The sequence below is a fragment of the Pan paniscus genome, chromosome 23, assembly GCF_029289425.2.
Source record: "Pan paniscus chromosome 23, NHGRI_mPanPan1-v2.0_pri, whole genome shotgun sequence".
Classification (NCBI taxonomy): Eukaryota; Metazoa; Chordata; class Mammalia; order Primates; family Hominidae; genus Pan; species Pan paniscus.
In genome coordinates, this window is record NC_085927.1 from 39091670 (window position 1) to 39105748 (window position 14079).

At 44.7% G+C, this 14079-nt stretch overlaps 2 protein-coding genes across 3 annotated transcripts in view; one reads left to right on the plus strand and one right to left on the minus strand.

Moving 5' to 3' along the window:
* Nucleotides 1–14079, plus strand: part of KREMEN1 (kringle containing transmembrane protein 1) — a 74168-nt gene that overhangs the window by 34550 nt on the left and 25539 nt on the right. The gene's annotated exons all lie outside the window — the stretch shown is intronic.
* LOC134730141 (proline-rich protein 36-like) lies at nt 421–14063 on the minus strand. The gene is made up of 2 exons (XM_063603383.1): nt 8265–14063; nt 421–5282 (listed from the first exon to the last, which is right to left on the minus strand). The coding sequence occupies exon 1, from the start codon at nt 13405–13407 to the stop codon at nt 12148–12150; it is 1260 nt and encodes a 419-aa protein (XP_063459453.1). The 5' UTR covers nt 13408–14063; the 3' UTR covers nt 421–5282; nt 8265–12147.

A 14079-nucleotide genomic window follows, 5' to 3' on the forward strand; every position in this document is an offset into this window, starting at 1 on the left:
GGGATTACAGGTATGAGCCACCACACTTGGCTGTGTACCATTTATACTTTACAACTAAAGTGAAAATTCCAACTTTTGTTGATAGCCAAAGCAATATTGAAATGAACATTAATAGGCCAGGTGAGGTGGCTCATGCTTATAATCCCAGCACTTTGGGAGACCAAGGTGGGAGGATCGCTAGAGCCAAGGAGTTCAAGACTAGCCTGGGCAACATAGGGAGACCCTGTCTTTACAGAAAACTTAAAAATTCACCAGGTATGGTAGCATGTGCCTATGGTCCCAGCTACTCAGGAGGATTGCTTGAGCTCAGGAGGTTGAGGCTGAGCTCGCATCACAGGCACCCTTGTTTTACTTGATTGTACTTTTATTTGTGGAAGAGTGCTGATGGAATTTATGGAGGCTTTACCTCTTCAAGCCTCTCCTTGGTAGCCACTGAAAAAAGCCATATATTTCAACAATCTTCCCCACACCTAGCACAGTGGAGAGTGTAAAAGTGCTTGCTAAGTATTCTTTCTTGGCTGGGTGTGGTGGCTCATGCCTGTAATCCCAACACTTTGGGAGGCCAAGATGGGCAGATCGCTTGAGCCCACGAGTTCGACGCCAGCCTGGGCAATGTGGTGAAACCCTGTCTCTACCAAAAATACAAAAATTAGCCAGGTGTGATGGGCATGTAGCCCGTAGTCCAGCTACTTGGGAGGCTAAGGCAGGAGAATCGCTTGAACCCAGGAGGCGGAGGTTGCGGTAAGCCTAGATTGCGCCATTGCACTTTAGTCTGGGCAATGAGAGTGAAACCCTGTCTCAAAAGAGAAAATTCTTTCTTGATGCCATGAAGTCTTATCTCTTCCTCTCTTCCCATAAGAGACAACACAAGCTGGTGGAAAGATGGAAAGAATATGGACATCTGAGTCACACCCAGTTAGGTTTGAATCATTATCTGCTTAATAGCTTTAGGCACAATGACTCTCAGTTGTGCCTGGGTTTCCTCATTGGTGCCTTCCAGGGTTTTTTTGAAGATTAAATGAATAAAATGCACGCTGCCCTAAGTCCTACCACATATCAGGTAGACATGAAAGTACCAACAGGTATTGTGACGGTATGCTCTCCCCAGGGAATGGACTACCATTAGTATGTCCCTGTCATCTAATTCCTAGAATATGTTATTCATAACCTGCGTTTTATTTCTGCCCATCTCTTTTTTATCTAACTGACCATGGGTCTTAGGACCAGGCATCAGCTGCTGCAGTGGCTGTTCCCTGTGGCCTGTTGCAGCACTGAACTCAGTGAACACAAGAGGCCCCACGTTTGTTTGTGACAGGGTCTTGCTCTGTTGCCCAGGCTGGAGTGCAGTGGCATGATCATGGATCACTGCAGCCTTGACCTCCCAGACTCAAGCGATCCTCCCACCTCAGTGTCCCAAGTAGCCGGGACAACAGGCGCACACTACTATGCCTGGCAAATATTTTTACTTTTTGTAGAGATGGAGTCTTGCTATGTTGCCCAGGCTGGTCTCAAACTCCTGGGCTCAAGCAATCCTCCCACCTCGGCCTCCCAAAGTACTAGGATTCCAGGTGTGAGCCACTCTGCCTGGCTCCCATGTTTGTTTCTACAATGAGGTTTTATGTACTCAATTATTTTTTGGTTTTTGCCAGTGGGTATTATTTAATTTTCCGTTAAAAAAATACAGACTTTCTGAACCAAATGGATATCAGTTCAGTCACAGATACAAATGTTCTAAAGCACAGTTGTGTAAAGCACACTAGGGACTTAAAAAGGAAAACTCATTCAAATTGATAGGGATGACTTTACTGAAAATCCTTATACCAGCACTTGCCTATAAGGAAGAAATAGCCCCTCAGTCTTATGATGTAATTGGGAATCTGAGTTATAAACCTAAGAGAAAATTGCAGACCAGCACACCAATCATATAAATAAGTGTTGAATTATGAGGTAGAGTGTTGTGAGTTTCTGAAGACAAGAGAACTCAGTAAAGATTGTGGAAATTGGAAGAAAGGTGGCTGGTGGCTGAATGGGTCAGGGAACAGCAGGACAGAGGCTTGGAGGAAGCACAGAATTGATGTGTGTGTGGGTTGGGATCCAGGCTTCCTGAGTAGAGGAGTGGACAAAAAGGAACCAGGTCAGACCTGGAAAGCAAGAGTTAATTAGATGGGACTGATATGCTGAAAGCCCTAGTTTAGGAAGAGAAGCAAGTCCAGTGTCATTTACAGGACGGATCAAAGGAAGAAAGTTTGGGGAAGAGAGGATGGGTGTAGATTTCTAAACTCAAGGGATAAGGGCCTGGGCTATCATGGCAGCAGTGAGACAAGACAGGAAGGATTAAGTCCAAGATGCACTTAGGAAGAAGACAGAACTTGTTGACAAGTGGAATATGTAAGGGATAAAACAGCAGGAAGAGGTTCCTTGCCTGGGATATTTGTGGTGTCCCTGAAAAAAAAAGTCCAAGTCAACAAACGAGCTTTTCTTCCCAGGGACACAGCAGTTATCATTCCTCTTGAACTTGGACTGACCTTTTACCAAGTAATGTGTACTAGTTGTTTATTGCTGTGTAATGAGCCATCCCCAGCCGCAGTGACTTAAGCGCCAACAGTTTATCATTTCTCCCAGTTCTCTGGGTCGACTGAGTTTCAGCTGAGTGGTTCTTCTGCTGCTGTCACCTGGGCTTAGTGAGGTGCCTGCATTCAACTGGGAGCTCTGCTGGCATTCAAGGTGGCTTCAGACCTCTATCCAGTGACTTCTCTCAACAGCAGGGTATTCAGACTTCTTATACGGTGGCTGGCTGCCAAGAGAGAAGCAGCAGAAGCTGCCATTCCTCTTAAGGCATGAACTCAGAAGAAGTCCACCACATTCTATGGATCAAAGCAAGTGGCAAGGCCCGATTTAAGAAGTGGGGAAATCTATTAAAGTGGGAGCAACACACATGTACAGGGAGGGGAGAAATTACTAGAGCCTCTTTTGACTCTTTATCACATTAACTCACCAGAAACTAAGTTTCAGAGAAGGAACTCCCACCAGGAGGGAACTACTGCTGTGATAGATCCTGGCCTTATGGGATCAGGATTTTTAGGAACTCTTACTACCTCCCCCTAAGGGCAGAATTCCACAGAGGAAGAAAAAGCTGTGCTTACTTATTTATTTGGGGGTGTTGCTGTAAGACTCGGGGGCACAATTAAGACTGTTGGAAGAATCAGAGTGACTGAAAAGGAAGTTTATGTTTAGAAATAAAGTTACAGAGGTAGTGTGGGGCCATATCATGAGAAGGGGTTGGACCAAGATGGCAGCTGTCAGATTTGGAACGGAAGTTGCAGATGAACAGCACAGGGTGCAGTGAGCTTACGGTCTCGGGTCTGAGGGTGTGGATGAATCCACACTTAACCTGTTGATGCTCTGAAAGAAGTAGGATACCAGCTGCAGCGTCTCAGATGTACATAGTTTTTCTTTCCATGGAGGGGAGAAATCAGCTACTGAGGCACCAGTGTGGGGTCCTTGAGGCAGAAGATAGTATTGACACAGAGTTAAATGACATTTAAAATCAGCAGAGAAGCACTTTGGGAGGCTGAGGCAGGAGGATCAGTGGAGGCCACAAGTTTGAGACAAGCCTGGGCAACATAGTGAGACCCCATCTCTACAAGATACACAAATAATTAGCCAGCCATGGTAGTACACACTGGTAGTCCCAGCTACTCGGGAGGCTGAGATGGGAAGATCACTTGAGCTCAGGAGTTCAAGACTGCAGTGAGTATGATTGTATCACTGCACTCCAGCCTGGGCAACAGAGTGAGACCCTGTCTCTATTTAAAAAAAAAAAAATTAGCAGAGGAGTTACATCATTTCTGAAGAAGCAGATTTTACTTAGGAAAAAAAAAAAAGGAGCTCTGCAGAGCCTTGGAAAGAGTTTTTTAGTTTTTTAAGACATAGGACAAGAACTTAGCATCTGGTTTCTTAAAGCAAATATCCCAGATCTGGTGAGAGCAGTGGAATGGAAAACATAATAATAGTCAGGGCTGCTTCTTAGTGAATTACCAGCTGAAGATTTAGATTCAAACTGAGCCTTTACTATGATGGCCATGCCTTCTGTCTTCGATAATGATTTGGTTACCAGGACTAGAACTCATTCAAGCTAACTTGAGCAAAAGAAATCAATTTGAAGACCATTGGGATTTATCACAGAACCCAAACCCTGTATCCCAAGAAACTAGAAAGAAAGCAGGGACTTTCACTATCTGTCTCTGTGGCCACTTCGTCTCCCTTCTCTGCCTCTCTCTCAGCTTGTTATCCATCCTTCTTCCTCTTCGTGGACCAGCAGAATTGGCTCATTCATCCACTCACATGGCTCAAACTTGAGTTTGGTTGCCTCAACTCCTACTTGACAAATCCCTACAATTTCAGTGCTTGCATTCACTGAGCGGATCCCAATTCCGGCTTCCTAAGAAAGAGAATCTGGTGTCCCCAGTGTGAGGCAGCTGTGGCCAGAGGATGGAACCCTTTGTCTTGTCCCCAGCCAGCAGTAGTTATGGGAGCAGATGCTCTGAGAAGGTGCTGTGGGTAATAGGTGGTTCTCAAAGAACAGCTGTCAGCCATGGAGGCCCCCATGGAGGTGTGCGCAGTACCTTCACAATGAAGCCACAGTTATATTCAAATGTAACAGTGTTTAGTGGGCCTGCCTGATTGCTTCCCAGTTGTTTCTTATGATAGTAAAAGAACAATAGTTCCTGGGTTAATGTGAATGGAGGACCTTCTCTCTTTAACTCCTCCAAAATTTTTATCTTCAACATCGAATATTTGTAATTAATTTTCACAAGTTTTGAAGCCTCAGCTAAGATAAACAAGGGGTCCATTTGTATGTTAAGATAATTTTTTAAAAATTGAAAGTGATGAAGCCTCTTTGGTAAGAGGAAAAATGCATGACCAACCCACAAGGATTTCAAAGTAAGCTTGAAATGAAAAAGGAATTTGAAGACAAATATCCTTTTTCAAATTGGCTTTTCCTCCCTGCTTCTGGGAAGCGCTAAGGGTGGGACACGATCTAGAAATCCACTCAGTTGAGTAGTAATGCTTTTGAAGCAACATGACGTGTCTTCTCCGACTAGACTTCGAGCCACACTTTCCAGGACAAGTCAGAGGGCAGTGGCCCCCTCAGAGGCTGACTGGGACCGCAGAGGCTTCCCTCGTGGTGAACAGAGTGTTGAGGGACTAATGTGTTTGAGAATTCAGTCTTGAATCTCAGGTCTCAGGGAGTCACTTTCATTTAGTTGCCCAGACTGGTCCTATAAGAAAAGGGGTCAGAGACATGAAAAACAAAAACAAAAACCCATGGAATGGGAGTCTGCAACCCTGGAGCTTACCCCGGCTCTCCATTCTGCCTTGTGTGTGGCCCACACAAGGCCTTTAACCTTGTTAGACTGGTTTCTTCTTTGTCCAGTAGGAATAATATCGTCTGTCCTGCCTCCCTGAAAGGGCTAGAGCTTCCTGTGAGCTGACTTATGTGAAAATGCGCTGTATGCTATACAGATGTAAGAGATTAATATTTTAATATCCGGAATCAAACCGTTTTCTGAGGTGGCTGCCTTTGATTTTTGTCTTTTGAATCAGCCTATTTTATTTTTCTGTTATTCAGCAAGTTGTTCTTGTTTGTGTGGTGAATAATGAAAGCCTTATTGTATATAATGATGATAAACACTATTTATTCAGCACATTCTATTCTGCTAGGCCTTGTGGTATTTACTTTATTTACATTATCTCATTTTATTTCTCACAAGAACCCTTTGAGGTCCGTATTGATTCTCATTCCGCTGTTGATGAAACTGAGCTGAGAAGGGCTGTGATGGAGAGGCCAGAATTTACCCTAGGGTTTGTCTCACTGTAAAAGGCCACCTGCTCCTGGACACATGGTGGTGGCACCAGTGCCTTTCAGAACATTATCAAGTCCTAGGAAGGGAGCAAGCAAAACCCACTCCTGAGCCACAATGTGGATGGCAGAAAGTGAGGAGCATAATGGCCCTCCCTCTTTTAGAAGCTGCATGTTCTATTTTTCATACAGTTCTTATAAGCTCCACACTTTTGTTCTAAGCCTATGAAGCAGCAAATTAAGAAGAGGTTAAGCAAAGACTGCAGGCATTGACAGTAATAAGAAGTAGATGCCCACAAAGACCCCTTTCAGTTCTAATGTTCTGAGGTTGCAGCAGCCTTGACAGCAACTGTTTTAGACTGAATGTTTGTCCCCCACCCACCCCCACCATTCTTATGTTGAAGCCCTAACCCTGCAATGTGATGGTATTTGGAGATGAGGCCCTTGGGGAGGTAATTAGGTTTAGATGAGGTCATGAGAGTGGGACTCCCAGGATGGGATTAGTGTCCCCATAAGGAGAGGAAGAGGGCCGGGTGCAGTGGCTCATGCCTGTAATCCCAGTACTTTGGGAGGCTGAGGCAGGTGGATCACCTGAGGTCAGGAGTTCGAGACCAGCCTGGCCAACATGGTGAAACCCCATCTCTACTAAAAATACAAAAAAATTAGCTAGGCATGGTGGCAGGCACCTGTAACCCCAGCTACTCGGGAGGCTGAGGCAGGAGAATCACTTGAACCCAGTGGGTGGAGGTTGCAGTGAACCAAGATCACGCCATTGTACTCCAGCCTGCGCAACAAGAGTGAAACTCCGTGTCAAAAAAAAAAAAAAAGGAGTGGAAGAGAAATCAGAGCTACATCTCCCTCTGCCATGTGCGGACACAGCAAGAAGGTTTTGGTCTGAAAGCCAGGAAGAGGGCCCTCATCAGGAACTGAAACTGCCAGTACCTTGACCTTAGACTTCTCAGCCTCCAGAACCATGTCCATTGTTTAAGCCACCAGCCTATGGTATTTTGTTATAGCAGTCTGCATGGACTGAGACAGCAACCAAAAGACAAATTAACTATTAAAGTCAGATACTAGAACATAAAAAAGCACACCAGTCTGGGGCCATTTTGAAGTATATTTGATGACCTCAAGTTACCAAGAAATATTTAAAGAGTAGGCTAAATTTGTTAAATTTGTTTAAGAAAGATCTAATGCATGTTAGAAAGGTTTCATCCAAAATGATTAAGATAAAATGTTAAGTTTTAAAGTTAAGCTTTATGGAAAACTCAATTATCTAGAATGATGTTCCTACATAGCCAAAGAAGACAGTGAGAAGAAAGGAGTCAAAACCAACTGTTCCTAGCTTTAAGTGGATGTCGTTATGCAAGTTGAGTCTGCTTTCCACTTTCACTCTACCTTATTCATTCACTCTGCCCAAGAAGTACCTTTATCCACTCTAATGGCATTTGCAGCAACCTGGATGGGATTGGAGATTATATTCCAAGTGTGAAGGAACTCAGGAATGGAAAACCAAACATTGTATGTTCTCACTCATAAGTGGGAGCTAAGCTATGAAGACGCAAAGGCGTAAGAATGACACAATGGACTTTGAGGACTCAGGGGGAAAAGGTGGGAACGGGGTGAGGGATAAAAGACTACAAATTGAGTGCAGTGTATACTGCTCAGGTAATGGGTGCACCAAAATCTCACAAATCAAACTAAAGAACTTACTCATGTAACCAAACACCACCTGTTCCCCAATAACCTATGGAAATAAAAAAAAAAAAAACCCAGAAGTACCATTATCCACTCATTCCATGATTTCAGTGGGTGACACAGGAAGTGCTTGTTCATTCAGCATATAGTCCTAGAGCACCTGCTTTGTGACTGGGACCACTCCAGGCCCTGGGAATACAGGGGTGTGTGGAAGATACAGTCCTGCCCTTTAGTTGCTCATAGTTAATCAGGTAGAGAGACAAGTAAACAGGTGTTCAGAATCAAACTCAGCATAGACTGCCGTAGGACTACACAGCAGGGACACATAACCCTCTTTCTTGTGGGGGATAGGGTGGGGAGGATGGGAGGGCCATGGGGCTTCCCAGGGGAAATGATGTTCAGGCTGAAATCTTAAGAAGGGAATAATATTCTAAGCACAGGGAATAGCATGTGCAAAAACCCGGAGGCCAGAGAGCAAAGTCCAGTTGGGAAACTTGCAAATACACTACAATTTGGCCTCTGTATAGAATGTGAGCTGAAGGGTAGACAGGTCATGGTGGTGGGAGAGGGGAATAGGGAGCAGCACAGAGGGGAAGGGGGAGCAGCACAGGAGCAGCAGCAGTGTACCATGTGAGAAAGTTTGGACTTTATCCTGGGGGGGCAACCAGAGAGCTTTGAGGGTCTGGGGAAGGGCTCCATTTACCTCACCAGCTGCTGCTGCTTTTCCCTTTCTCTGCTACCAGTCACGCTCACTTCTTGTAGTTCCTGCCAAGGCCACAATCTTTCTTGCTTCAGGCCTTTGCACTTCTGTCTGGAATGTACTGCAAAGATTTTTCTGGTTTCAGTTTGCTAACTAGATTAGAGTAGGGTAAGCCTAGAAATGGAGATAGAATAGGAGGCTGATGCAGTGGTCTAAGTGAAAGGAGATGGTGACCAAAACTGGGGAAGTGGCAGCGTGAACAGAGAGGCAAGGGCAGATGTATGTGATATTGTAGGAGGTAGAATTGACAGTGTCACAATTGGCAAGTGATTGCCTTTGGGGGCAAGTTTGATACCTTAGGCCACTGATGTTCAAATGGGTTAGAAGGGCAGCAGGCTGTGGTCTGATTCCCAGTGATCTACCTCATGGTGTGTTTCAAGACCTCACTGTCCTATGGAAACATGAACCACCTGGATTTGCTCAACAAATTAATAAAGCTTAGCGGTTCCAGCTGTGTTAATGCAAGCCATGGCCATGTTTATGTCTAACCTTAACATTTATGATTATATGCCTTAGGCTTTCTGTAAACTAATACATAATAACATGCTTACTTGTAAGCATAATGGAATAAATGAGAGAAAAATCAGAGTAAATGACCAAGATGATCATCATCACGTAGCTCTTATTAAGAACCATTAAATGCCTGGCTCAGGTTTCCACGCACAAGGTCCTTTAACAAACTCAGTTTATATCATATGCTCTTGACCAGAGAAGCTTGACTCACTGCAGTTGTTTAAACCCTAAAACCCAGACATTTCCAAGCCAGGCCCCTCCACCCCCAACACTGGACTCCTACTGCATAGAGCTTTTCTGTTTACATTTGCTACTATAGAGATTTAGTTTGTTTCCGAAGGATGCATTTTAACTTTTGTGTGGTGAGCCACATTTGTTATATTTGAACCATGTGTGACGCAAGGGAGAAAGGTAACCACTTGGCTTAGAGGGGGAAGGGTGAGTCTTTGGGTTAACAGAGGTACTTCCTGCCAATTTAAAATGAGCTGGTTAGATGGTGGAATACATTAAAATGTGTGTGTGTCTGTGTGTGTGTGTGTACATGCGCACATACACATGAATATATTTTTATATGCCCAAAAGACTAATGTGGATATAAAGCTTATTAAACTGGACCATGCTGTTTTCCAGTCTGAAACATAAAGGAAAAAAATGCTATTGGACCGGGCGCAGTGGCTCACGCCTGTAATCCCAGCACTTTGGGAGGCCAAGGCGGGCGGATCGCAAGGTCAGGAGATTGAGACCATCCTGGCTAACATGGTGAAACCCCGTCTGTACTAAAAATACAAAAAAGTAGCCAGGCATGGTGGCGGGCGCCTATAGTCCCAGCTACTCGGGAGGCTGAGGCAGGAGAATGGCATGAACCCGGGAGGCAGAGCTTGCAGTGAGCCAAGATGGCACCACTGCACTCCAGCCTGGGCAACAGAGCAAGACTCCGTCTCAAAAAAAAAAAATGCTATCTAAGAGTCTATATGCCTGTCACTTTGGAATTGTATAATACATAACTCTCAGCTGACCTAGAAGTGCTTCTGAGACCAGGCCTCATTTGTGTTTTGTTATATCTTCAGTTATATAAACCATGAGGAACAAATGGAGAAAGGGAAAGGACTTCAACTGATAGTGGAGTGATTCATAAATCGATAACATAGATGGAAAACTAAGGTCCACAGAGATTCATCGTCCATGACCCATGATGAATTAATTTCTTTATTCAATAAAGCTATATTTAGTATTATAAGGTATATTATCTATTGCTGCCTAACAAATTACCTCAAAACTTGGTGGCTTAAAACAACACACATTCATTATCTCATGCATTCTGTGGGTCAGGAAATCTGGGGTATGACTTAGCAATATCCTGCTTCAAGGTGTCTCACAAAGCTGCAATCCAGTTGTCTACCAGAGCTGGAGTCTCATCTGAAGGCTCAACTGAGGAAAGATCTACTTTTAACCTCACGTAGTTGTTGGTAGGATTTAGTTAATTGTGGACCATTGGGTGAAATTCTTTTTCTTGTGGGATGTTGGCTGAAGTCCACCCTCAGTTCCTTACCACACAGCCTCTGACATGGCATATTGCTTCATTATTGCTTCACAGAAATATGCAAAGCGAGAAAACAATAGAGAGTCTGCAAGCAAGATGAAGTCATAATCTTTTGTAACCTAATCCCATAAGTGACATCCCATCAACTTTGCCACATTCTACTTGTCAAAAGCATGTCAGCAGTCCAGCTCACACTCAAGGGGAGGAGATTATACAAGGGCATGAATACCAGGAAGGGGGGATCTGTCTTAGGCAGTTTGGGCTGCTGTAACAAAATACCATAGAGTGGGTGGCTTAAACAACAGACATTTATTTCTCATAGTTCAAGGGGCTAGGAAGTCCAGGGTCAAGGTGCTGCTGACTCAGTGCCTGGTGAGGCCTCTCTTCCTAGTTTGCTGAGGGCTACCTTCTTGCTGCAGAGAGAGAGGGGGCTCTGGTCTCTTCCTCATATAAGGGCAGTGATTCCATCATGGGGGCTCAGCCATCATAACCTCATCTAAACCTAATTACCTCCCAAAGGCCTCACCTCCAAATACCTTCATATTGGGAATTCAGGCTTCAATATATTAATTTTAGGGAGTAATAGGGGGAAAAAACCTTTTCCCATACATTCATACACTTCTCTTCTAACACCAGATATAGGGATTTGTCTCAAACCAGCCAATTCTCCAAGTTTCCAGACACCACCTGGGGGTCCTACAATTAAGTTATGGCACTACCTAACTCAGTCCCACAAGACTGCCCCCTACTTCAGATGCCAATTACAAGGAGTGGGTCCCAACTTGGCTACAAATTGGGGGTTCCCACAACCCTCTCCTCTGGTTTGCTAATTTGCTATAACAGCTCACAGAACTCAGGGAAACACACTTACCAGTTTATTATAAAGGATATAGGTGTGGCTAAGCATGGTGGCTCACACCTGTAATCCCAGCACTTTGGGAGGCTGAGGCAGGAGGATCGCTTGAGCCTAGGAGTTCAAGACCAGCCTGAGCAACATAGTGAGACCCCATCTCAATTCAATAATTAAAAAAATAAAATTAAAAGGCTATAGGTGAACTGCAGATGAAGAGATATATAGGGTGAGGTCAGGAAGGATCCTGTACACAGGAGCTTCTGTTCTTGTGGAGTTTGCCATACCTGGCACAGATATTTATTCACCAACCCAGAAGCTCTCCAAATGGCATCTTTTAGGAATTTTAACGATGGCTTCATTACATAGGCATGATTGATTATTAACTCAATTTCTAGACTCTCTCCTCTCCCTGGAGGATGTGGGGGTGTGGGACTGAAAGTTCCAAGCTTTTAATCATGGCTTCATCTTTCTTGTGACCAGCCTCCATCCTGAAGCTATCCAGGAGCCTACCAAGAGTTGCCTCATTAGAACAAAAGATGCTCTGGTCACCCAGAAAATTCCCAGAGAGTTGCTCTGTGCCAGGGCAGAGACCAAGTGTCACGGGGGTATGCAAACATTGAGTGCATAGCAGAATCATTGAGGTCCATCTTTGAAAGCTGTCTACCAGAGTTGGTACATATATTTAGCTTTCTTTGTTCTCAGCTACAGCTTTTTCTACTAGACCAAACCATCTGTTGTGTGGCTGTGAAACACTAATATGCTCAGTGTGGTGGGCTGAAGAATGGCCCTCCAAAGATGTTCATGATATAATCCCTAGAATCTGTGAATATGTTACCTTAGATGGCATAGGAGATTTTGCAGATATGATGAAAGATTTTGTGATAGATTATCCAGGTGAGACCAATGTAATCACAGGGTCCTTAGAGAGGCAGGAGGATCTGAGTCAGAGAAGACGATGTGACAACGGAAACAGAGGGAGGAAGGAGAGGTGATGAAGGAAACAGAGGGAGGAAGGGGAGGTGATGAAGGAAACGGAGGAAGGAGAGGTGCTGATGGAAACAGGGAGGAAGGAGAGGTGATGAAGGAAACAGGGAGGAAGGAGAGGTGATGAAGGAAACGGAGGAAGGAGAGGTGCTGATGGAAACAGGGAGGAAGGAGAGGTGATGAAGGAAACAGGGAGGAAGGAGAGGTGATAAAGGAAACAGGGAGGAAGGAGAGGTGATGAAGGAAACAGGGAGGAGGGAGAGGTGATGAAGGAAACGGGGAGGAGGGAGAGGTGATGAAGGAAATGGGGAGGAGGGAGAGGTGATGAAGGAAACAGAGAGGAAGGAGAGGTGATGATGGAAACGGGGAGGAGGGAGAGGTGATGATGGAAACAGAGGGAGGAAGGAGAGGTGATGAAGGAAACGGGGAGGAAGGAGAGGTGATAAAGGAAACAGGAGGGAGAGTTGACGATGGAAACAGGGAGGAAGGAGAGGTGACGAAGGAAATGGAGGAGGGAGAGGTGATGATGGAAACAGGGAGGAGGGAGAGGTAATGAAGGAAATGGAGGAGGGAGAGGTGATAATGGAAACAGAGGGAGGAAGGAGAGGTGATGAAGGAAACAGGGAGGAGGGAGAGGTGATAATGGAAACAGGGAGGAGGGAGAGATGATGGAAACAGGGAGGAAGGAGAGGTGATGAAGGAAACAGGGAGGAAGGAGAGGTGATGAAGGAAACAGGGAGGAGGGAGAGTTGATGATGGAAACAGGGAGGAAGGAGAGGTGATGAAGGAAATGGAGGAGGGAGAGGTGATGATGGAAACAGGGAGGAGGGAGAGGTGATGATGGAAACAGGGAGGAGGGAGAGGTGATGAAGGAAATGGAGGAGGGAGAGGTGATAATGGAAACAGAGGGAGGAAGGAGAGGTGATGATGGAAACAGGGAGGAGGGAGAGGTGATAAAGGAAACGGAGGAGGGAGAGGTGACAATGGAAACAGGGAGGAGGGAGAGTTGATGATGGAAACAGGGAGAAAGGAGAAGTGATGAAGGAAATGGAGGAAGGAGAGCTGATGAAGGAAACAGAGGAAGGAGAGGTGCTGACGGAAACAGAGGAAGGAGAGGTGCTAACAGAAACAGAGGGAGGAGGGAGAGGTGCTGACGGAAACAGAGGGTGAAATGGTGCGGCTGCAAGCCAAGGCATATGGGCAGCTGCTAGGAGGTTGAAAAGGCAAGGAATGGATTCTCCCCTTGAGCCTCTAGGACGAACTTGGCTCCACTAACACCTTGAGTTTAGACCCATAAGCCCCACTTAGTACTCCTGACCTCCAGAACTGAAAGATAATAAATTTATGTTATTTAAAGCCACTAGGTTTGTGTTAATTTGTCCCAGCAGCAATAAGGAACTAATATATTCACCAAAAGTCCTTGAGGAAACCCACTTGTGGAATCTTTGAAGGAATTAGGAGCTTAAATAGAAGGTATAGGACAATGGGCTTCTGAGAGGGCTTTTCCTGCCCTCTGGTAACTCTGAAACACAATTTACATTATTGGAGTCTTTCTGTTTTTAGGAAATTGTTCCTAGTTTTCTTCAATACTAAATCCTATCAATATTAAACAGTTTTTTTTTTTAAAAAAAAACGTATTCGGTTAGTTAAAGGTAGACCTAGTCTCACATACTCTTCAAAATAAAACAAAAACATGGTTTTTAGCAGAGGACACTAAAGCTTCCATTTTCAAAGCTGGTTGCTTGTTGTTTATTTGTACCTCAGGAGTGGAAATACTGGCTGAGATGAAAGTACCTGGCACAAATCGCTTTTCCTTCTTGGTGTTTCACAGCCAGATGTTGCGAAATTCTTTTGTTTTTCTTTTTTCT